At 45.3% G+C, this 22,152-nt stretch overlaps 4 protein-coding genes and 4 non-coding genes across 22 annotated transcripts in view; 2 read left to right on the forward strand and 6 right to left on the reverse strand.

Moving 5' to 3' along the window:
* Nucleotides 1-201: 201 nt before the first annotated feature.
* Nucleotides 202-2,815, reverse strand: SPCS1 (signal peptidase complex subunit 1). Its single transcript, XM_027700592.1, has 4 exons — nucleotides 2,713-2,815; nucleotides 1,699-1,758; nucleotides 1,291-1,377; nucleotides 202-389 (listed from the first exon to the last, which is right to left on the reverse strand). The coding sequence occupies exons 1-4, from the start codon at nucleotides 2,746-2,748 to the stop codon at nucleotides 267-269; spliced, it is 306 nt and encodes a 101-aa protein (XP_027556393.1). The 5' UTR covers nucleotides 2,749-2,815; the 3' UTR covers nucleotides 202-266.
* Nucleotides 1,960-17,147, forward strand: GLT8D1 (glycosyltransferase 8 domain containing 1). Of its 3 annotated transcripts, XM_027700589.1 has the most exons (11): nucleotides 2,948-3,046; nucleotides 5,207-5,263; nucleotides 5,365-5,463; nucleotides 5,883-6,099; nucleotides 6,757-6,874; nucleotides 7,400-7,484; nucleotides 7,706-7,818; nucleotides 8,399-8,565; nucleotides 8,739-8,851; nucleotides 9,507-9,647; nucleotides 16,824-17,147. In XM_027700589.1, the coding sequence occupies exons 2-11, from the start codon at nucleotides 5,248-5,250 to the stop codon at nucleotides 16,847-16,849; spliced, it is 1,095 nt and encodes a 364-aa protein (XP_027556390.1). In that variant the 5' UTR covers nucleotides 2,948-3,046; nucleotides 5,207-5,247; the 3' UTR covers nucleotides 16,850-17,147. The 3 variants fall into 3 exon arrangements, with proteins under 3 accessions (XP_027556389.1, XP_027556390.1, XP_027556388.1); XM_027700588.1 differs by lacking the exons at nucleotides 2,948-3,046; nucleotides 16,824-17,147 and adding an exon at nucleotides 1,960-1,978 and having other exon boundaries at nucleotides 9,507-10,375; XM_027700587.1 differs by lacking the exon at nucleotides 16,824-17,147 and having other exon boundaries at nucleotides 9,507-10,375.
* On the reverse strand, nucleotides 11,674-19,197 carry GNL3 (G protein nucleolar 3). The gene is made up of 15 exons (XM_027700586.1): nucleotides 19,126-19,197; nucleotides 18,688-18,746; nucleotides 18,139-18,276; nucleotides 17,394-17,507; nucleotides 17,149-17,232; nucleotides 16,782-16,917; nucleotides 16,147-16,250; nucleotides 15,717-15,852; nucleotides 15,342-15,429; nucleotides 14,792-14,975; nucleotides 14,033-14,175; nucleotides 13,202-13,338; nucleotides 12,507-12,748; nucleotides 12,121-12,202; nucleotides 11,674-12,031 (listed from the first exon to the last, which is right to left on the reverse strand). The coding sequence occupies exons 1-15, from the start codon at nucleotides 19,136-19,138 to the stop codon at nucleotides 11,943-11,945; spliced, it is 1,749 nt and encodes a 582-aa protein (XP_027556387.1). The 5' UTR covers nucleotides 19,139-19,197; the 3' UTR covers nucleotides 11,674-11,942.
* On the reverse strand, nucleotides 14,438-14,513 carry LOC113976172. Its single transcript, XR_003537026.1, has one exon. It is a non-coding gene; the product is annotated as a small nucleolar RNA SNORD19 (small nucleolar RNA).
* Nucleotides 15,042-15,118, reverse strand: LOC113976174. The gene has a single exon (XR_003537028.1). It is a non-coding gene; the product is annotated as a small nucleolar RNA SNORD69 (small nucleolar RNA).
* On the reverse strand, nucleotides 15,513-15,586 carry LOC113976173. The gene has a single exon (XR_003537027.1). It is a non-coding gene; the product is annotated as a small nucleolar RNA SNORD19 (small nucleolar RNA).
* Nucleotides 16,647-16,722, reverse strand: LOC113976171. Its single transcript, XR_003537025.1, has one exon. It is a non-coding gene; the product is annotated as a small nucleolar RNA SNORD19 (small nucleolar RNA).
* Nucleotides 19,198-19,318: 121 nt separating the features above from the next.
* PBRM1 (polybromo 1) overlaps nucleotides 19,319-22,152 on the forward strand; it is a 58,067-nt gene continuing 55,233 nt past the window's right edge. For 6 of the 13 annotated variants that reach the window (XM_027700458.1, XM_027700466.1, XM_027700464.1 and 3 more), the window contains exon 1: nucleotides 21,692-21,814. In XM_027700458.1, the coding sequence (XP_027556259.1) occupies nucleotides 21,776-21,814 (39 nt within the window). In that variant the 5' untranslated portion in view covers nucleotides 21,692-21,775. Of the gene's footprint in view, nucleotides 19,360-21,652; nucleotides 21,824-22,152 lie in introns of those variants that run through there. The other 7 variants (XM_027700465.1, XM_027700462.1, XM_027700457.1 and 4 more) reach the window with 5 other exon arrangements.

Here is a 22,152-nt window from a genome sequence, read left to right on the forward strand (position 1 = left end):
TTTTACAGGTGGCTGAGAGATGAATACAGCACAGAAGAATTTCATCAGGTATTGGCTTTACCCTTTGCCCATCCCTGTGTTCCCAGTGACTTCACTGAAGCTCCAGACCAGCTTCAGAGCCTTCACGCTCTCTGTGGGGCTTGGTGTACTCATGACAGGATACAAAGCACTAATTAAAAAACCAAACAACTCAGCCAAGAAGTATCTCCCAGTGGGAATTCATTTAACAAAATTTAACAAAGTAACAGTGTGAAGAACCGTAATCTTTAGCTTTTAGCGTGTCTCTTTGGCTTTCTGTCTGCTGCCTTCTTGTCTTCCGTGCCTGACTCCTGCACAGGCAGCCACTTGAGGGGGTTGCGGCGGTACATGGGCCACGGAGGGAGCGTCAGCTGGGAGACAAGGGATGGAGTCAGAACATGTACATTGAGATGCTAAAGAGCTGTTTTGTACAGCTTGTTAGGAAAATCTTAATCTTTATCTGTTCTATCTAAGAAAACTCACACAATTTCATGCTACAAAGGCACATATATTTACAGTTTATACTGCATGGTCATGACCCCAGGTCATTGCAAGGAGGAGGACAGCACCCACCTGAAGAAAAAGGGACTCCTGAGGTGACACCAGCATCACAGCACATCCCAACACTGCTATGAGACCCTCCCCTTGCCTGGCATCATGGATCAGTAACTCTGGCCAGAGCAACTCAGGGATGCTAAAGTAAGTAAGGAGCAGATGGATGATGATGCCAGAGAATTATAGTGGCTTTTCAAAACAGTTGTGTGTGTGTGAGTTAAGTGGTGATTGGTCAAATCCTGTTGTATCTGAACTCTTGAAAAGCAAAAGAACCACGTGTAAGACTGGATTCGGTGTGCCCCAATTGGAATGGGACACCTCGTGTGTTACAATAAGGAATTACTCCTCTAATTCCATACTCTGCCTTCTTGCCGCTCTCCTCGGGCAGCACGGGCCAGCTGCAAAATTCTTGTGACAAGGAAGCCTCACTGTCCTTTCTATTACCAATGCTGTCAGCTGGACTTAACAGTAACATTTAATTGAAGTGAAAAATGAACTCAAACCCAATACTTAATTGCAGTGTTCTCTAAAATCCTGCTAGCATTTCAGAAAAGGCACTTACTGGCCTGCAAAGCACTTTCTGCAGATCAAAGGAAGTACAAATACGTATTAACAATCTGAATTACATAGCAAACATTAGTCTGTGCTCTTAATTTAACTATTATTCCAGGTTAAATAGTGCATGTATTTTCTAGTTTGCAGACAAAAAATTCTTACCAAACATGATAAAGCAAATCCAGCCATAACTATGTAGACAGTCCATCCAAACTGTTCAGTGATGTATCCATAAATAAAACCAATTACCTGGGAAAGAAGTATATTAAAAAAATCAAACTCTAAATGAAGAAAAACATTTCTCATGCCATGATTAAATTGTGGGGGGGAAGTAGGAGAATACAGGTTTTTCAAAAGCACAGTTCCTCCACCTTTCTAGCCTTCTTTTCAAAATTGCTGGCCAATAATGAAAGTAAAACATGGGGAGACAAAGTTTTAACACATGACAGCCCCTCTGATTTTGTCTAAAGCTTTTAGTGACCCCAAACAATCAGAACAAAAAAAAAGTTTGTAAAATCAGAAGACAAAATACTCCTTTTATGTTCTCACCCACAGTTCTAGTATACTTACTGCAGAGACAAGAATGATTCCTTGAAAAATCTGTTCTGCTAATTTTTGGCCCTTGTAGTCCTGTGAAAAGAGACACTTTTTGGTCAGTTATTCAAAACACAAACCTGCCTGTTAAACTCCTTCAGGTTAGAGCCCACACTCAGCCTGACCATGGGTTCTCAGCTCTTTTGTTCAATTTTCAGACCAGACTGGAATTACTTTTCTTACAGTGTCTGGGAACACCTGCCCTGCAGGCTCGACCACACCACCTGGAAACAGAAGCAAGTACTGCCTGTTCAAGGTAAGTAATGCCAGTTCAAACTATCACTGTAGTCAGCTTAACATCACTAAGAAAAAGCTGTAACACCACGGCAGAGCGTGTGCCTGGGGGGATACAGCGTGTGTGGCACTTAGAAGGGATCTCATTAGTGCATGTAAATGTTTCCAAGGCGGGTGCCAAGAGGATGGTGCCAGACTCCTTTCAGTGGTGCCCAGAGATAGGATGAGGAGCAACAGCCATAAACTAAAACACAAGTTCCACCTCAACACGAGGAAGAACTTCTTTCCAGTGAGGATGGCAGAGCCCTGGAACCGCCTGCCTAGGGAGGGTGTGGAGTGTCCCTCTCTGGAGACATTCCAAACCCACCTGGACTTGTTCCTGTGTCACCTGCTCCAGGTGCCCCTGCCTGGGCAGGGGGGTTGGACTGGGTGATTTCCAGAGGTCCCTTCCAACCCGAACTATTAATTGTTTGCGTGACTTTAGAAAACCTGTCTCTCAGCGAGCACGCGTTGCCTTCTGTCTATAGCCCAGGCGGGAAACCACGGAGGGATGTCCCCTGCACAGCTCTGCATTACAGCACGTTAAATCTCCGCTTCCCAGCTCATAAACCGGAATTATACGGATTCACCCTGCAGCTCCTACGTGCCTCGGACGCAGGTATCAACCCCGCGGGGGATGCAGGGACACCCAACCCCGCAGGGGACATTCCCCCCCGCGCGGTGCCCCGGTGCCGCGGCCCGGCGGGCCCTACCCACCATCTGCGTGGGGATGGAGCGGAACGCGCTCAGCATGGCGGCGGCGCCTCTGCGGCCTCCTCCCGCTGCTGCCCGCGATGCCCGGCGAGGCGGGGACCAGCGTCTCGGCGCGGCGGCAGCGGAAGGCGGCTGCTGAGCTGGCCGGAAACACGCCCCGGCTGCCCCGCCCCGAGCCCGCCGGCCCCGGTGCCGCCTCCCGCCTCGGCCATCGCTGCCGCGGGGTCGCTCCGCGCGCTCCCCATCCCGGTCCCGTCCCCGCCCTCGCCCGGGCGCGTCTCCTCGGCAACGGCGGCTCGGCCCCGCAGGCCCGCGGCGGAGGCGCCTTCCCCGGCAGGTGCGGCAGGTGCGGCAGCGCGGGGGGCGCGGCTGGCGGCGGCCGGACGGGCACAGCCGCGGCTCTGGGGGTGCCGCGGTGGCGGCGCGGGCGGGCGGCCCGTGAGGGGCGGGGGAGCCGCGGCTGTGCCCGCCCGGGGGCCCGGGGAGCGGGGGCGGGCAGCGTGGGCCCCGCGCGGTGTGTGTTTCACTGAGGGCTGTGCGGGCGCTGACCGTGCCCTGCGGAGGAGTCGCTCTGTCGGTGCCTCCAGCCCCGGCTGCCGCGTGTCAGATTCACAGAATCAACCGGAGTTGCCTCTGAAATCATCGAGTCCGACCTTTGACCTGACACCGCCTCGTCTACTAAACCATGGCACTGAGTGCCGTGTCCAGTCTCTTCTTAAACACCTCCAGGGACGGTGACTGTACGACCTCCCTGGGCAACCTGATCAGCCGATTCCAATGTCTGATCACTTTCTCCGTGAAGAACTTCTTCCTAATGTCCAACCTAAACCTCCCCTGGTGCAGCTTAAGACCGTGCCTTCTTGTCCTATCGCTGGTTACCTGGAGAAGAGCCCGACCCCCACCTGGCTACGCTCTCCTGTCAGGGAGTTGTAGAGAGTGATGAGGTCTCCCCTGAGCCCCCTCCTCTCCAGGCTGAACACCGCCAGTTCCCTCAGCCACCGCTCAAAGGCAGAGGCTGTGTCTGTGCGCTGGGAATCGCAAAGTGCTTCGTTCCCCAGCGAGACGTGGCGTTGTGCTCTGTAAGCAAAGCCCTGTGTCCCGCCCCGTGCCAGCCGTGCTGTGGTGCTGGAGAACAGGGCTCCCGGCTGGGGTTTGTTGTGCTCCACAAATGCATCTGCTCTGGGGGAGAAATGCAGCAGCGAGAGAAGGTGGTTGGGTCTGACACATGGAACGGTCACAGCACAGCCTGTGGTGTTTTAATAGAGAGATTTCACAAGTCTGTCACCGTTTCTGGAGTTTTGTATGTTGTCACGGCGCTTTCTATGTGTTATTTGAGAGCTCTTTCACACTCCAGGATACACAACTCTTGTTCTGATTTCATAGTCACCTTTACCCTTGAATAATGAACAAGTTTGAATTTCTTACCAAAATTGTATCAGTGTTGTGTTTTTACCCCCATCTATAACATGATGGTAGTACCTTCTTGCCTGCTTTTGTGGGTTTTTTTGGTGTGACAACGCTCTAGGTGATATTCTGTTATATTCTATGTAGAGACTTTCATGGTTTGGAAAGTGCTATTTGTTAAAATCTTATAAACCAGTGTCCTGCCAAAATCCTGCAGTTAGTTAAGCATGGAAGGAAACGTATAATAATTTATCTTATTGTTTAGATGCTTCCAGTTCAGATAGTTAAATAAATAGTTTCAACAGTAAAGAAACCCCACGTAATTTTCTAGATCTTTTCAGATCATTCTGACTGGTAGAAGGAGTTTGGCATTTTTTTTCTGTCAGTGAAGGAAGTGTATGTCTCCTTTTTACCTCCAAGTTCTTCTTTAGATAAGTCGTATGTGGGGGGAGTCCCCAACATAAGAAGGATTTGGACCTGTTGGAGCAGGTCCAGAGTAGGGCCATAAAGATGCTCTGAGGGCTGGAGCACCTCTGCTTGAGACAGGCTGGGAGAGTGGGGGTTATTCACCTGGAGAAGAGAAGGCTCTGGGGAGACCTGAGACCCCCTTCCAGTGCCTAAAGGGGCTCCAGGAGAGCTGGAGAGGGACTTTGGGCAGGGGCGTGGAGTGACAGGACAAAGGGGGATGGCTTTAAACTGACGGGGGCAGGATTAGATGGGATATTGGGAAGGAATTCTTGGCTGTGTGGGTGGTGAGGCCCTGGCACGGGTTGCCCAGAGAAGCTGTGGCTGCCCCATCCCTGGAAGTGTTGGAGGAATGTGGTCTAGTGGAAGGTGTCCCTGCCCATGGCAGGGGGTTGGAATGAGATGAGCTTTAATGTCCCTTTCAATGCAAGCCATTCTAGGATTGTAGCTATGTATGTACTGAGGTACCACACTCAGTTATTAAAATGTGGCATAGCTTTATCTTTTTTTAGAGAAGGACACATTCACTGCATTCAGGAACTGTTTTGACACTCCTGGTGATGGTGCCTATGTCTCATGTAGGCATACACTGGAAGTAGGAAGTGACTGCTGTATTTTTTTCTTGCAGGTTTTCAGGAACCTTATGCTCATAAATAAATCAGTAGAAAAATGACATTAAGGAAAGGTATGTGTATATGTGTGTCTAATTTTTTTTGAAGTATCTTTTGTATCTGAGTTTCTTTTTCTCTGCTTATGCTGATGAACTTTTTTCTTTGAAATTTTCAGTGAACATTTCCATCCTCATTGTGGCTGTTATAATATTTTTGCTAGTTCTTCATCATAACTTCCTAAGCCTCAGTGACTTCTTGAAACGGGAGTTATCAGGTATGTTGGGTTTTATTTTAATTTTGAAAAAATATTATTCTTTTTAAGATTAGAGGGAAAGCACGTGCTCTGACCAGAGAGTGGTTTGGGTAAATGGGAGGGGGAAGTCAGTGAGGTTCTAGACATGGAAAAGGGACCCACTGTAGCTCAGCCTTATATTACTTCCTTGTGCTGTGTGTGAATATGTGTGACTAAATGTGTGTAGTTTTTTGTAATTGTGGTGTTCTTCTATTCATTAACATCTCAGATCTCAAAAGCAGGTGCTCTGTTTTCAGTGTTTGATGCTGGCAGGCCTTGATCCTGCTGAGACATCCAAGTGCTTGCATAGCAGAAATAACTGAAGGTTTTGGGAATTCTAATGCAGTTATAATAATGTGTAATAATAAAAACAAGTATGTGATGCCATTTGTACTCCACAGATTCAAGTCCCTTAGGACTTCAGCCTATAGATTTCATTCCTGCAGCTCCCCAGAGGCTGATAGATGAGAGGAATGATAAGGAGATTTCTGTGGTCATTGCAGCATCAGATGAGAGGCTTGGGGGTGCAATTGCAGCCATGAACAGCATTTACCATCACACCAGATCCAACGTGGTTTTCCATGTTGTTACTTTGAACGATACAGTGGATCACTTGAGGTAATGATCTTTTCATTGGATTCCCACAACACTGTAAACTTCAGTATCTCTGAGAAGAGAGCTGCCTTTCCCCGGAGCTGCTCTCCTCTGACTTGCAGTCCTGCCTGCTGCTGCTTATTGCAGCTTTTTGGCAAGGCTGCTGTGGGGAGTCCTACAGCTATTCCTTCTGGAAAAGTTTCAGGGATGGAAAAGAGCCATCTTTTCCAAGGGGATTATATCCAACCAGTGGGGTTGGTGTTCGTTGGTGGAAGGGTTGTTGATGTTACTTATACATTTCGTCAAGCAATTCAAATACCGTCAGTCAAGTTTCTCCATTTTCATAGACTGTTCTTTGATCCTTTTATTTTTACCCACCTCTGTGCACACTGATGTTTTTTGTGAAGGACCTGTGATAACAGGACTGTGTATTTCTAATGAAACAAGTGGCAAGCTCATACCTTTCACGTGTCCCAGGTGAGCAGTGTGCTGGCAGTGGGCATGTCCCTGCAGCCACACAGGACACCACTGGCCTCAGCCATAGATGACACCCCAGATATGTGTTTGTGGGTAGGGAAGTTAGTGGGCACATCAAGATCTGGGTCGCTGTCAGTCAGATCTCTTGCTTTTCATTTGATTTTTGTCTCATTAACAAGATCTGTGCCTTTCCCCTGTTTGCAGGCTGTGGCTAAGTGGCACTGCTCTGAAAAACATGAGATACCGAATTTTGGATTTTGACCCTCGTGTCTTAGAAGGGAAAGTACAAGTGGATCCCCAAAAAGCAGACACCTTCAAACCAGTGAGGATGCTGTTGATTACTTTTTGCAGTTATTAGTTAATAGCAATATATTTCGATGTTGGCTTTTAACACAACTAGAGATCAAAACCACATCTGTTAGCATAGGAGTCTTTTATAATAAAATTCCTAAATCTCCATAAAAATAAATTTCCAGCTAGTGAAAGATGCATTTGAATGTCTACATATCCATGCTTAGTATCATTTTTTGCTGCTAGCTACAGTGAAACACAGCATGTCAAGCATGCCAACACCTTGGAGATACTACAGATACATGTGGAGAAATAAGAAATTCTAATACAGACAAATTTTAAAGTTAATCAATACATAAATTCATAGGAAACCAGGAATTGATGGAACTCGTTTATTTTAAATGACTTGTAGGATATTGCTGCCTGTTTTATTTCCTTTATAGAAGTTGTCTTGGAAATTAGTGCCATAGATAAGTGCAGGAGAATTTCCATTTCACATTTATTTGGACAGTTTTTCATTTAATTCTTCACTTCTCTTGCTTTCTTGTTCTCAAAGTTAACCTTTGCAAGATTCTACTTGCCCAACTTGGTACCTCATGCAGAGAAGGTCATCTACGTGGATGATGATGTAATAGTGCAAGGTATGGCACCTTTGTTAGCTGCCACTGGCCTTATGCTGAGGGCAATATCCCATCTCTCAGAGCCCAAACACTTTGAGAAAAGATGTCAAAACTTTGTAAATATGAATGAGTTCGGTTAAACTGAATGGTTTCATCTGCTGTAGCAATGGCCTGAACAAAATGTAACTTGGCACTTAGTCAGGATTGCTTTTGATTTTTCTGTGCTTACTTCCATTTTCCAGATGATATTCTTGAACTTTACAACACTCCATTGAAACCTGGACATGCAGCTGCATTTTCAGATGATTGTGACTCAACCACTAGCAAAGTTGCTGTCCGTGGAGCAGGCAATCAGGTTAGTTTTATTCTGATCCAGTGGGAACAATACCACAGATCCCAGGCATTTGGGAATGTTCTAAATGCTGTGAACCTAAAGAGATGTGACTGTCCCTACCCAAACCAATTTATGCTGATGTTTGTGTTACAAGTAGCACCTACAGTTTCTGTTTAGGCACAGTAAAAGCACTTTGAATTTTTGCTGTGCTTTACAATGAGGGCAATTTCTAGCATGGAACAGCAAGAGGTGTTACAACATCAGAGGGAGAATTTTTCATTTGTGAATGTTTAAAAAGTGCTTTTTCTGAGACTGGTACCATATTAATAATATGGTAGTATTAAGACCATGCAGCATTCCTTAAAATATGTAGTGTATATAATCATATTTCCAAAATATGATTATATACACTACTATATATATACTATATATAAGAGCTTAAAAAAGCTCTTAAGCTTTCTTTTTTTTATTTTAAAGGAAGGGATATTTGCTTTAACAACTTCAATTTATGCCTGTCTGTTGTGAGTTGTGCAGAATTTTTCTTTAAATAGGAATTCCACCATATTTTAAGCTAATTTCTACTCTCTTTCCCCCCCCCCAGTATAATTACATTGGCTTTCTAGATTACAAAAAAGAAACCATCCGAAAGCTTGCCATGAAAGCCAACACCTGCTCTTTCAATCCAGGAGTTTTCGTTGCCAATTTGACGGAATGGAAATTACAGAACATCACTAAGCAATTGGAGAAGTGGATGGCACTTAATGTCATGTAAGTACCCCCAAGCTGGGGTGACAGCAGGTCAGGGCTGGGGTTGTGCTGGTGGCATTTGTTGGATGAAGGGCTGTGTGTGTATCTGTGGGCTCCTGTCACGCTGCTGCAACTGAAAAGTCTTAGAGCCACACCAGCATCCTTTCCCAACTTATTTTCATCTTCTCTTCCAGAGAGGAACTTTACAGTAAGACTCTGGCTGGCAGCATCACAACACCTCCACTTCTAATTGTATTCTACAAGCAACATTCCAGTATTGATCCCATGTGGAACGTCCGACATCTCGGTATGTACGAAACACCTGTGACACTGTTTCCCCAGTGTGGTTTTCCAGGCCTGTAGCTGGACACTTGATTGGTGAGGCAGCAAATGGATCTCTTATTCCCCTATTCTGTCTCCTGTTCTTTAAGAAACACAGCTTTGCAATATCTTCTTGCGGCTTGTGGGCCTGAGCCTTCATGGTCTTCTTTGAACTACTGAGAGATAGTTCTTGAATTGACTTACTCACAAAATACTTCTAATTTTCCACATATATGTTGTATCTGAAGTGATTTGAGGTGTTTCTTCCAAGACTGTTGAGAAGAACAGACATTCATATCTGTTCTGCTACTCATGAAACCCCAGTGCTGGGAAAGCTTTTTTAGGTTTTGTTTCTGATGAACAGTAAATAGGCTGCTGAATACATCTGGGTGTTAAGGGGGTTTTAATGAACTTGGAAGTTAAGGCAGCATATTAAAATAGATACTGAGAGCGATTAAAGTGGCATTCAGTTGCACCTGATTTGTTTTTCACTTTGCCCTTCTATCTGCCTCCCATATCACCTCCTTTCTCCATAAATGATAAGATTTCCTTTGTTAAATCCTGTTTTGAAGTTAACGCTTTGCATGTTGCTGTTCCTGCTGCCTTTATTTCAGGCACTAACGCTGCTTTTTCCATAAAAGGGTCTAGTGCTGGAAAAAGGTACTCTCCTCAGTTTGTGAAAGCTGCCAAGCTGCTCCATTGGAATGGACATTTCAAACCTTGGGGAAGAACAGCTTCCTATGCTGAAGTCTGGGAGAAGTGGTATGTCCCTGACCCTACAGGCAAGTTCAACCTGATCCGCAGACACTCTGAAGCCTATGAAGCAAAGTAGAGCCAATGTTGATAACTGATGGTGCTTTCTCAGGAAACTTTTGGAGCCAAGCAGAACATTTCTTTTTTTAAGCCAACATGTATTACAGAGCCATCCTTGCCTTCTGGAGCACAAGGTGATGCACTTATTCAGGTGCAGTTCTGAAATGCACAGGTCCAAAGGAGGCTCATGTCACCTGCATGACAGAAGATGCTGCTCCAGCAGCACTACAGAAAGTGAGGGGGGATCTCCACAAATGGGCACTTTTGTTTAGATCATTTCAGCTGTGTTCTTCTGCTCTTTATGAGAGTCTTGTAGCAGAGGATCATTTTATCTGTTACAGAAATGTTTCTAAGAACAAGATACAAATTCATTTGGTGCTTGCACCACGCAAATCTTGCACATCAATGTACTGTAATTAAGAGTTGCTTGGGTTCTGAGTTTGTTTTTTGTTGTTTTGTTTTGTTATTCTGTGAAATAGTTCCCTCAACAACCCTTTCATGCATGAAATCTCCCAACCATTTCTGTGTAAGTCTTTCTTGCAGAATTCTACAAAATTGAATCTTTTACGAAAGATGAATTCTTCAAGTTTTATTTCACTATGCAAAGTGGTTTTAACTGCCAGTGAACACTAAAACATGTTTTGTAAAGTGGTGGATGAAACCTTGTTCAAAAATAAAGCTAATTGTAACATGTTGACTCAAGCCTCGGGTAAATGGCTGCCCATCGTCTGTGCTACAGGTAAGTTGTTTTGGATTGTTTTTTTATAGCTGTGTTGTGAAGTTTGAGTAGTAGTTATTATTAGCTGATCTATCCCAGCAGCTGTTGTGCCAACTGTTCCCTTTAACAGAGGTTAGAACTGAAGTTGTCACACTGCTCGTGAACGGTTCTCTGTGGAAGATGTTTAGACAAAAGGCTTTGTGTTCATGCAATGACAGCTGATTGCTGCATGGTCTCAGATACAGGGCAGCAAAGGACAAGGGCTCCTTCATGACTATGAGTATGGTTTTAATTCTGCTTTGTCATTTAAAAGGATTTCAAACTGCTTGTCTCATTGCAGTCACTGCCTGTAGTTCTGTCGTGGATGTTGATCTGGTTTGTTACCTTTTGTTTCTTTTGCTGGGTTTTGATGAAAAATTCTTGTCCTTGAAGCAGTAATAAGTTCACTTACCAAACTTTGAAAGATTGTACTGGATCAGTTTCACCAACTTAATTCAGATGAGCAGGCTGTGTTTTAGCAGGCTTAAAGACACTCCATCTGTTTGTGTCTACACTTGACACCTTTTTGAGCTGCCTATGAGGACTATGCCTCAGGATACCTTTAGGGAAAACACACCTATCTGTTAAAGAACACAGAAATCAGACCTAATAGGAAGAAAACAGATTCACAGGATGAAGATGCTCAATATGAGGCATTTATTCTAAATGTTTAATTCTTGGAGCAGCTGTAGGGCCTCTTGGCAATTCTCTTGCTATCCCAGTTCTGCTACAGGCTGAGCACAGTAACACATCCTGATTGCACAGGGCAGTGTTTTGCTTTATATTTAGAAGTTCTTGGCCAGACATGACAGGTGTCATCAGGAAATAACTTTTGTTCAAGAGCACTGTAAGAACAAGCACCTTGTTCCCCAGTGACGGAGGGTTACTAATGTAATCTTTTACTTTTCCCTGTGAAGGTCCAGAACTGATTAAAATACCTTATGTCTAGCTCAAATGAGGAACATTTTTTAGCCATTTTTTACCTATTAAAGTTTTACAAGTTTTGCAAAAATACACTGAAAAGTTACTGTCTGAAGTCAGGCTCTAGGGATAGAGTTCTTGTAATCCTCTAGGAAAAGCAATTAAATTTGATGTAGGAATGAGAACTTATCTTGAAATTGAGTTGCTTGAACGTGACTAGAATTAAAGATTTACCACTGTTTTGCAGTGAAAAGGACAAACCATTTATCCTTTTGAAACATGTTTTTATAAGACAAAGTGAACAGATTAACTCGGCATATTAGGAATTTTTTTAAATAGGATTTAATACAGGAAATAAACTTTACAACTTAAAGCTGAATAACAGGCAGTTTCCCAGACTGTGTAAAATCTGGAACCATCAAGGGATATGCACTATTATATACATTATTTGATACAGCAATAATTGTGAGTCTTTGCAGCAGCTCTGGTGTGCAGCATTCCTCCACTTCTGCTGCAACTCAAGTCTTCAGGGCTGTTCTGAAGGCCAGTAGTAAGAGTGTCCAAACAGTGCCATCACACCTGATTGCTACACATAGTCTGTATTAAAATCATAGGCATCATCTTCCTCTGCTGGCTTATCTAAGCTGAAGGACAGGGAAGTGGAATGTTCACCTTCTGAGAAGAGAAAATCATGCGTTAGTGAAACCAATGCAAGTGCTGGAGTACTAGAGACCATCCTTGAAGCCAGAGTTCTTAATACAGACCTGCCATCTGCTCCTCTGAATTTGGAGGGTTTGCTTGTTGTTTTCCAAGCTTTGCTTTCCTGGTGACCTGAACTTTGCTTTCCTACAAGTCAGAGAGATCAGAAGTGTGTTATTCAAACATCACTAATGAGATCTCCCATGCAAATGAAACCCAACAGACCCTGAGGATGATGTGGATGTCGCCTTGTACAGTTGGTTAGAAACACACCGCTCAGGCAACTAACTCAGAACAATGTTGTTTCCTTAACTAAGGAAAACAGCCCAACCCTTACCTGGAGGAGAAAGGCTTTTTGATTACATCCAGTGTCTCCAGTGCCTCACTTCACAGCAAGACACTGACTGGGTTCTTGGTGTCAGGATCTAAACAGGTAGAAACCTTAATTTACCTCTTTGACATCATTTTCTTCTTCGTCTTCTTCTTCTTCCATATCATCTTCATCATCATCGCTTTCTGTAAATTCCTCCTCCTCTTCTTCCTCTTCCTCCTCTTCTTCTTCCTCCTCCTCGGTTCTTTCCATGTTTTTCCACTTTGATCCTTCCTCTATCACTTTACTTTCCTCTATTGTCCCATTTGCCATACCAGCTGACTGGAAAATAATGCTGCTTGCTGGACTGGGGTATTTTAAAGCTGGCAAAGACATAGTAAGTGTCTGTTAAGTCCCAGTCAGACAGCACCAGGTGTAATGCCCACCCTGAGAGGACACATTTTAGTCTTGCCCCCTCCCTGCCACAGCACTCCCACATAGGCAGGCAGAACAAAGGACAATTCTGAGACTGCTAGGAGCTGAAAATCTTGGATTTGAGTATAGGTAAGTTTACCTAAGTAAGTTTAGATTGTATATTAGGAAAAATATCTTCCCTGTGAGGGTGGTGATGCAGTGGCACAGGTCGCCCAGAAAAGATGTGGCTTCCCCATCCCTAGAAGTGTTCAAGGCCAGGTTGGATGGGGCTCTGAGCAACTTGGTCTAGTGGGAGGTGTCCCTGCCCATGGCAGGGGGGTTGGAGTGAGATGATCTTTAATGTCCCTTCCAACCCAAACCATTCTATGATTAATGGCAGTGTATCACAGTAACAGTCCTACCTTGAACAGTGTTGCTGTTTTCTTCTTCTAAGTTCTTTAAATTCAAGCCCTCTTGCATTTCAGCTATTTTTTGTTCTGTAAGATATGGTGGTGGTGTCTGAGATCCTGGAGGTTCTGAGTGGTAGCTTATTTTGCCTCTGGGAAATAAAAATCAGCATTAAAAACTAACTAAAGATAACATAGTTAAATCACTGTATTTAAAAATAAAACCCAGAGCACAAAGCTCTGAAACTTCTCAACCTAAATACTCATGTACTATTGGCTGTTTAATAGCAGTTTAATAGCTATTTAAATTTGACTCTGAAGTTGTCAACAGTACTAAGTGGATTGCCCACTCCTGAAAGGGAAGTGGCATACATTGTCACCATAAATCACCTGCCTGTATAATCATGAGCTGTAAAAGCAGCTGAACAACTTGAGCAAGAGAAAAAATCACAGTCAATTACTGATTCTGAGTTACATTTATTCCCACCCTCAGAATATAGGAATCACCATAAATTTCCCCAGATTTGCCACATCCTTTCCTGTGTAGAAGAGAACTATATGGACTTGGTATTGGAGAGGAAGGTAAACTTCCCTAAGAGAGTTACAGCGTAAGTCAGCAAACTGGCTAGGGAGTAATGTGCAACAGGCTTTGACTTTTGTCATGTATCCCTCACAACTTCAGAAAATTATCCATGGATGGCATTCCCTAACTCTGTTGGCCAATTGGAAAAAAGGAAAGAAAGGCTCTCCTTTCTAAGTGCTTTGCATGACTTGGAGTTTCTGCTGTGCTGGATTAACAACATGAAAAAGGTGAGCAGCACAGAGCAAAGTTTGCAGCATACATACCCTGTCCAGTCACAGAGCACTACTTTAGCTATATTTTCTACATCAGGAACACCTCCCTTTTTCAGCATGCCCCTCTTCTGAGCAAGTAAAGATAAAAACTCCTCAGGGTTCCTGAAATCTGGCATACTGTAGTGCATCATTACCTGGGGCAAAAGAAAATGGCATATTTAGAGAGACCCACCTTTCTCTTAGTTTTAGGAATAAAAGAGCAAATCAAATTGCATTACAATGAGGACAAATGAGAGTGTGAAGAGCTGTTTTTCTCTTGCATGTGGGAGTAAACATTACAAAGCAAAATGCCTTCTTCACCAACAAACTACTTTGCATTCACCCAGACTAGTGGGTGGACAGAGACAGAGCACTGGTCTGTGAAAACAGCCACTGAATGGGAATTAGGCTTAGGTTAATTTGAGTGAAATCAGAGTTGGATCTGAGGTCTTCACTGTAACAACAGGATACAGAAAGAATATCATCATTTTTCACTCTGTGATCCTGCGATGAGATCTTAAAAGCAGGGTTGTTTAAAAATCAGAAACGTTACTGGGATAACACTCTGGCTGTCAGGATCACAGAATGCTGTTCTGCCTCCTCTTGGTAAGGATGAAGGACCACACTTAGCACTGCTACTCTGCATGGTTAGGGAATGCAGTGCAAAAACTATCAGAATTAGCTGAAGTGAAAGGAACTTTCATTATTGGGCCTAAGAAACCTACAGAGAAGTAAAATGCAGTGAGAGATGTGGAAAAAGATGGAGCTCACCTGCTGCTTACTGCAGTTATTTATAATGGCATTTACTGCTTCAAGCACATCTGCTGAGCCTGGTTCTTCAGTGTCTATGATACTTCTTAAGGCCAGAGCCAGGGCACTGTTGGAAGGATCTGCAATTATACTTGGACTGTCCAACATCTTTGTCTGCTTATCAATGTGCACAATTTGCATGGACCTGTTCAGAGAGAAATGCACCGTGAGTGGATAATCAATGGAGGAGTGGTGATGGTGAGGGATGTAAGACACAAAGCTCAGTGTTGGATTGAATGGACTTCATACAGACTCAGCTTCAGTGTTTTGTCATCATTGCTTTGTGTAGGACAGAAATCTAAACCTACAAAAGTAAGTTTATACAATGTATTCTCTGGTGAGAGCTTCCATCACACAGATCAACACCTTTAATCTTGCAAAGTGTGCATTTAAAACTGCACACAAGTGCATATTTTGCACCCAATGGATGGAAACTGTACACAAACAAAACTCAAGGTAAGTGGAACACAACAAACAGGGAAAGGAACAGCTTTTATCAGACTGAACTTACTTGGTAACACCTCTTGCTATGCTGACATTGCAAGCACGCGCTCCTTTGAGACTGTTGATTATGCTGCTCTTTCCCACGTTAGGGAAACCTGAAGAAAATCACATAAATCCTTGTAAGTTAAATAACACTGATCAAAACTCCCGTCTTCCAAGTGTCTTTGCTAAGGTGCATCATCAGTGTGAGATCAGAGTTGGATCTGAAGTCTTCACTACAGAAGTAAGACAAAGTGTGTATCCTCATTTCTCACACTGATACAATGACTAGAAAGTCCCTTAGCAAACCCTGTGTTAGCAGTTTTACCCAGTTTGTAACACGGGACCCCAAAGCTTTATGGGAGGAGAAGGAAACTCCTCCTGTCTGTCCAAAAACACTCACCTACTACCCCAACCTGAATGGCTTTGTTTAGAGTCTTGCCATGCTCTTGAAGAAGTTTCAAAAGGCATTTGGTTCCAAAACACTGAGAGGGTTTTGATAAATCAACACGTGCACGTCTTTTTGTGAACTGTTCCTGCTACAGGATTCAAAGGCAAAAAAACCCATGGTCAGGAGCTATTTAGGAAGATAAAATATGTATATTCTGTTTATTGCTCTAGATTTATCAATCTACTGTAATTTCAGTGGCAAGAACCCCCCCACACTGTACTGCAAAGCTCAGCTGAAGTGTAAAGGCATATCCATCAGTCACAGCAGTGTAATCAAACAAGGGGAAAAGGAATTTTAAAGAACAAAGAGTTCCTCAACATGCTTCATCATGCATGATTGCAAACACACAACTTACTCATGAGACAGCCTGCAGTGCTCTTACCATAGTCTTGTCCTTCATCAACGTTGCTGATTTAAAAGCAACTGTTGGAAACTCCTTCTTCAAATAATTCAACCATTTCTCTAAGTTGTCCTTTGGCACTAAATCTGGAAAAAAGAGGAGTTCTTTCACTCCTGTCGATCTTAAATATCACTGTGTGTAGGAAATCTGATGTGAAATTAGAAATCAGGCCACATTTTGTCCATTTAGGATGTTCCTTTACAACAAATAATGTTTGGCTGAAACATTAAAGTATGTTCCCCAAAGGCACCCAGTGTCTCCTTTTCCTGCCTTAAGCAGAACACATCCCAATTACATTTTTGGCCCCTGTATTAGGTTTTTAAGGCTGGGGTCTTGTTAGAAGACTGTGTATGATACAGAGCGATGTTTGGTGAACTATTATCCCACCATCCCTGCAAGGGCTAATCTAATACAAAGTTCCCTTTGCTCTAGCTATTTTATTTTATGGTTTTTCAGCTGCTGGTAAGTCAATAATTTCCAGCTTTCTTAGTGAGCTCAGAGTTGGACCAAATGTCCTCACTGGAATCTCAGATTCCTTTAAAAACTTCTTCATAGCTCACCTACCACAGAACCACACAGTGACCAAGTAACACTTGGAGAAAACCTGTGTTTCTTACCAATTTTGTTCAGAACCAACAGCAGCTTTTTGTTTCCTCCAGAGCAAATGACAGCTTGCTCCAGCTGAGGACACCGGCAGCCCATTGGATCTCTCGCATCTAAAATCTCCAGAACCACATCTGAGGCCTCAAGCACCTGGGTTAGAAACAAGACAAGACTCAAATAAGGCATCACACACCAGATGACAACAAAAGTTACTGCGCTGTAAACACTCTCTGTTGTAAAATCCCGTCAAGTGTTGATGTTTATCACAGGCAACCTTTATACTCTCCAGCAGCTGCACAGTAATGCCAAAGAAAGGAAAATAACAAGTGGTCTCATTGCTGACTCTCATCAAATTATATAAAGATAGCTGAAGCACTTCACCTTGTTGAGCTCCCTGCAGAATGATTTCTTTGAATTTTTATTCACAGGTTTTTTAGTCTTTCCTTTAGATTTGCCAGAGGATTCCTGAAGGCAAATAAAAACAAAAGCAAATTATTTAAATAAGAATTAAGAGTAAATACTTCTGTGCGCACATAGCATGAAAATGTAACATCCTGCTTGAGAAGGTGCAGTTTCAGGATGACTTTTATAAGCTTCACAGAATCAAAATCATACAGGACACCTACCTTTCCCTCTGCTTTTTCCTTGATTTTGGCTGCTTTTTTTTTAGCTTCCAGCTTCCTCTTCTTTTCATGTTCTTTCTGTCTGTTGAGCTTCTGCTTTTGTTTCAGTTCTTCAAGCTGATTGCAAACAAAATCCAAGCCAGATAAAACATTTTTGAAGGTGATAAGGAAGGCTGTTCTTTCTCCTCATTTCCCTATGTCTGACCCAAGTTCCTGAGACAGCTCAATTAGAAGTCCTGGCTGTCCAAGTGACACTGGGACACGTTTTTTTGCATCCTACCCTGAAAAGAGTACTGTTGCCTTCAACTGCCTCAAAACCAGAGGCAACCAGCCATTAGCCTGACCCCAAAATAACAGCTGTGCAGCAACCACTACAACTGTGCTGTTCCCATGCCACATTACTCCACACTGCAGACAGCAGATCCTTATTTTCTGTATAATCACATTGTGCCAAGATTTAATTTTTAGCACATCCATGCATCTTACCATTGCAAGCAATTTGGAGCACATTAAAAATGACTCTTCCAGCATGTTAATACGTACAGTGAGAAAAAGAAGGTTAAAAATAAAAGAGCCAATTGTTGCACACTGTACAATCCTGGAAATAAAGATATTACTTTTCCAAAGTATTTGTCTACCAGGACCATCTACAGTCCACCACAACTGCACCTCTGGTGCACACACAAAGCTTCACTGAAGGCAGGAATAGTCTCAGTTCTTGTCCTCTTTGCCACAAGCTGTATTTTACCCTCTGCTTTCTTTGCTCTGCCTCCCGTAGAAGCTCCTCCTTGAACGGTGCAGCGCTGGGAACTCCGGGATCTTTCTTGGGCTTTTTGTGCCCACGTTTCTTGGCCTCCTTCCTGACCTTTCGGTGGTGCTCTCTGATCTGGAGACAGGAACAAGAATACATGCTCAGTCTAAGGCCCCCTCACCAAAAAAAAACACTTAGAGTAAAAACCAGCACATTTCTGACCTGCAGGTGGTTTGACTGCATAATGTGTCATCATAAAGCTACACTTCAATGCACCAGCCCAAAACAATGTAAAATATAAAGATGTAAAAAACCTACACTGGAAAACAAATTCCTCACTGAAGCCCAGACTCTTTAACATGCAATATAATACCCTTACTGTGTACATGTACACGCGCAATATATTTCTAAAGTAACACAAAAAAAATGCTTTTCATGTTCTATAGCAACATATAAAAATGCTTTTAGAGTTAAACTAGTTAACGTGGAGCTTTAATTAGCAGCAGACCCCCCTCCCTTCCCCTATCCCGCACCGTCGGGACTCACCTTTTTCTGGATCTTGTAGCGCTTGTGGCAGCTCAGCCTCTTGCTCGCCTTCCTCAGCTCTGCAACGCACCGGGATCACCGTGTACCGGGATCACCGGGTACCGACACACACACCCCGCCCGCCCGGGGACACGGCCGAGCTCCCACCAGCGCCGTTCCCCCGAGCGCCGGTGCCCGAAACCCCGCCATTCCCTCCAGCCCCGTGTCCGATTCCGCCGCCCGGTGTCCGATTCCCCTCTCCCGGTGCCCCATTCCCCCGCCGTTCTCTCCAGCCCTGGTATCCCATTCCCTCGCCTTGGGCCCCTGTCGCTCGCTCGGCCGCGAGCGGCCCCGCGGTGCCGCGCCGCCCCCCTCCGCCGCTCCCCCTGCCCCTAGGGCGCCGTCTGGCGCTGTTCCCGTGCCCGGTGCCCGTGCCCGGTGCCCATTCCCGCCCCTCACTCGGTCTCCTCATGGCGCCGCCACGTGCTCCCGCCTCCCGGGCGCTGCCGTAAAGCGCGCCGGCGCTGGCCCGCCGTGGGGGGGTTGTGTGTCGCGCGGGCCGTGGCGCGCTTTGCGGCAGCGGCGGCAGTGTCGGTGCGGGCGGTACCGGCGGGACGGGCCGGGCCGGGCGGACCCCGCGCACCCACCGGGGCTGCCCGCGGCGGCGGCGGCACGCGGAGCGGAGCCGGCGGGGTGAGCGGCGCGGGGGGGAAGGCGCGGGCCGGAGCCTGGAGGCCTCTGCCTCCCTTTGTGTGGCGGCGGCGGCGGCGCCGCCCGAGCGCGCAGCGGCCCCACCGCACCGGGCCCGGGGCGCCGAGCGCCGCCTGTTCCGTGTCACCCACCCGCCGGCTCTGGGCCGCGCCGCTGTGCCGGCCGTGTGCCCGCCGTGTTCCCGTCATGTTCCCGTGTCCGGGCCGGGCCCGCGCGCTGTCCCCGGGCCCGGGGTCCCGTGTCCGGGCGCGGGTCCCGCCCGGTGCTGTGGCAGCGCGGGTCGGGGCGGCACCGCCGTCCCGTGGGCCCGGTGCCAGCCCAGGTGTTTTCTTTGTCTGCCGCTCCTCCCGGCAGGCGCTCGGGGCGCTCCGCGGGAATTGTGTGTCTGGCTCTTTGTTTGTTATCCCGATTTGTTGTCGATGGGTGTGCGGCGACTCGCGCCTTCCCCGGCTCGGTCCTGTTACAGGGTCTGGTTGCTGCCGTCCTCCCCCGTCCCGTCCTGGTGCAGGTTTCAATGGGATCGGTAACCGGGGGAATTCTGGACGCGTTTGCCGCCCTTGTTCTCTTGGCGAAATTTACCGTGTTCAGTGTTTCTTTTGAAACGTGGGAGACCCTGATAAGGATACCCGCGGTATCTGTGGGCTTCTAGCTCTTCTCTACACGGAGGCAGAAAATGAAATGTGTGCTAGAACGCACCAGCTTGTTTTAAGCGTGTTGTGTCAGATGTGCGTAAAACTTGTCCGTGTGGTGAGGTGAGAGAGGGTAACGCTTGTGGTGCTCAGTCTGGTGCAGCTTTGGGAGAGACAGCTCTCCACCTGTTGTGTGTATAGCGGTGTACTTGTGAGTTAGTGGTGGCCAAAGCATTTCTTGTGGAGCTGTCTGTGCTTTTGTGACATTTTTACGGGTGGTGGGAGCGATTCCTGAGAAGATGCTCAAGCTCCTGTTGCACTGGAGGTGGAGTTTCTTGGTGTGATTGTTGAGACTTGTGAGCCAACTTACAAGTTGGCTTCACAGCTAGGCTGCAGAAGAAAGTCTAGGAGACATGTTCTTAAGCAAAACAATATGTTTCTGTGCTTGTGATCGTGGAGATCTAGAGGGAAGTTTGCATTTAGGAGCCTCATGTTCCGTAGGAGTTTTGCTTAAGCAGATCCCTCACTGAGAATTCACACTGTTGTCCAGACTGATGTGTGTTTTGCACGGTTTTTGGAGGAGAAAAATGTGTTCTAAAGGCTGTGCACAGTGTGCTCAGGGTGTCTGGATCACACAGGTGTTCACCGGTGTCAGTGTATGGCTGAGAGTGTATGGCATTCATGCCTTGGGTCGTGGATGTGGAGAAGCTGCTGTGCAGTTTGGAGGCAGATGCTTTTTGGAAGGTCCCCAAATCTTTATTTCAGGGTGGGATTGGAATGAGTGTACTGTTGGGTTCCTAGTTGAACCAGATGTAGTCCCTCCTGCCTTTATTCCACAACAGGACTGATGTTTCCTATCGGCCTGCCCACCAGCATGCCTGGTGTTGGCCATTCCAAACTGTAGCCCTTAGACAGATGTTGGAGGCAGTGCCAAAGCAAGAGGCTGGTTGTTCCCAAGATGAATTGCCTGCTAATGAAGCACAGAGTTTCTCTGCATGTCTGTGTTATGAAAATGTCCAGAGTGTTGAACAGGAAAAGAGTCTCTCTGGGGTTTGATTGAAGGCAGTGGTTGGATAAACTCCATAGAAGCAAATATTTTGCCATAAAATGGTTCTGTGTGTTTCACATGGAATTTATGGGGGGAAAAAAACTAAGGCTTCGAGACTGCTTAGGAATTGAAAGAGAATATCTTTAGTGAGCCTGTGTGGCTGGATACTTGATAGTGCTCAGTTCTGAGGATAAAAAGCCACTCTGAAGAGTGGTGGAGGTGCATCATCACTGTGGAGTTTATGAAATGTTTCTTGACCTTAAGATGACGTTGTTATTGTTATAAGCACTGCGGTACTTTGCATTCTGTAACTTTTACTGCTTTCTGGTTTTTACTCTCAGGTCAGATATCACTTATGTTTACTCGCTGCTCTGCTTGATGAATCATTCTCCAGCAAGTGGCTGTGAAATCTGTAATATGTATTCAGGAACATTAGAGAAATGTATTTTTGCTGTGAAAATGACAGAAGTGTCTGGCATTCTGTGTACAAAATTACTTTGTAGAGTTTCTGCTGGGCTAAAAAAAGTTACCTTCTGTTTCTTGCTTTTTTTCTCTGTCGCTGTAATTATCCAAGTTATTCTTTATCTATCTACTCTCAATTTTCTTCTCTCTCTCTTTCCTTCTTCTTGTCTTCCAGTTCTGGCTGTACTAACACCATTACTGGTCCGCTACTCTTAGAGTGTCACCTTCTCCCAGTATCTGTGCTTGGCCATCAGACACTATGAGGAGACTGGCTTTTCGAGGTGCTGGTTCTACTCTGGTAAATCTGGTAAATTATTGATTGTGTCTCCATTCCTCTGCCTTAGCCTTTTGTTTTCCTTTTTCTGTTAGTTATTCCTACCTTATTCATCCCATTTGTGTGCTTGGACTTGACTCTGACATAATTGCTTTAATGCAGTTACGTCGTGCTGCCATACCCTGTAAATCAGCTGAGTAACACCAGCTTCCTAAAGGAAAATTCCTTGATTTGATTGGAAAATGGGTATGGGCTGGGTTAGATGGATCTGTTCTGTCTTCAGCCTTTGAGGTAGCCACAAATAAAGATATTTTTCTGATGCTGTCACTGGAAGTTGGGAAAGAGCCAACAGCTTGTTCCGT

The sequence above is a fragment of the Neopelma chrysocephalum genome, unplaced genomic scaffold (genome assembly GCF_003984885.1).
Source record: "Neopelma chrysocephalum unplaced genomic scaffold, ASM398488v2 Primary Assembly neopelma1_147, whole genome shotgun sequence".
NCBI classification, from domain to species: Eukaryota; Metazoa; Chordata; class Aves; order Passeriformes; family Pipridae; genus Neopelma; species Neopelma chrysocephalum.

Excerpts from the sequence above, each read along its gene's own strand:
- SPCS1 (XM_027700592.1), bottom strand. The coding sequence starts at position 2,748 with ATGCTGAGCGCGTTCCGCTCCATCCCCACGCAGATG. Across the intron at positions 1,759-2,712 it reads GCTCCATCCCCACGCAGATG|GACTACAAGGGCCAAAAATT; the intron begins GTGGGTAGGGCC and ends CTCTTTTCACAG. Across the intron at positions 390-1,290 it reads GATTTGCTTTATCATGTTTG|CTGACGCTCCCTCCGTGGCC; the intron begins GTAAGAATTTTT and ends CTTGTCTCCCAG.
- GLT8D1 (XM_027700588.1), top strand. Across the intron at positions 5,464-5,882 it reads CTTGAAACGGGAGTTATCAG|ATTCAAGTCCCTTAGGACTT; the intron begins GTATGTTGGGTT and ends TGTACTCCACAG. Across the intron at positions 8,566-8,738 it reads TGGATGGCACTTAATGTCAT|AGAGGAACTTTACAGTAAGA; the intron begins GTAAGTACCCCC and ends CTTCTCTTCCAG.
- GNL3 (XM_027700586.1), bottom strand. Across the intron at positions 16,918-17,148 it reads TCTGCAGGGAGCTCAACAAG|GTGCTTGAGGCCTCAGATGT; the intron begins GTGAAGTGCTTC and ends TTTCTAACCCAG. Across the intron at positions 12,203-12,506 it reads AAGAAAATGATGTCAAAGAG|GAAAGCAAAGTTCAGGTCAC; the intron begins GTAAATTAAGGT and ends TCTGACTTGTAG.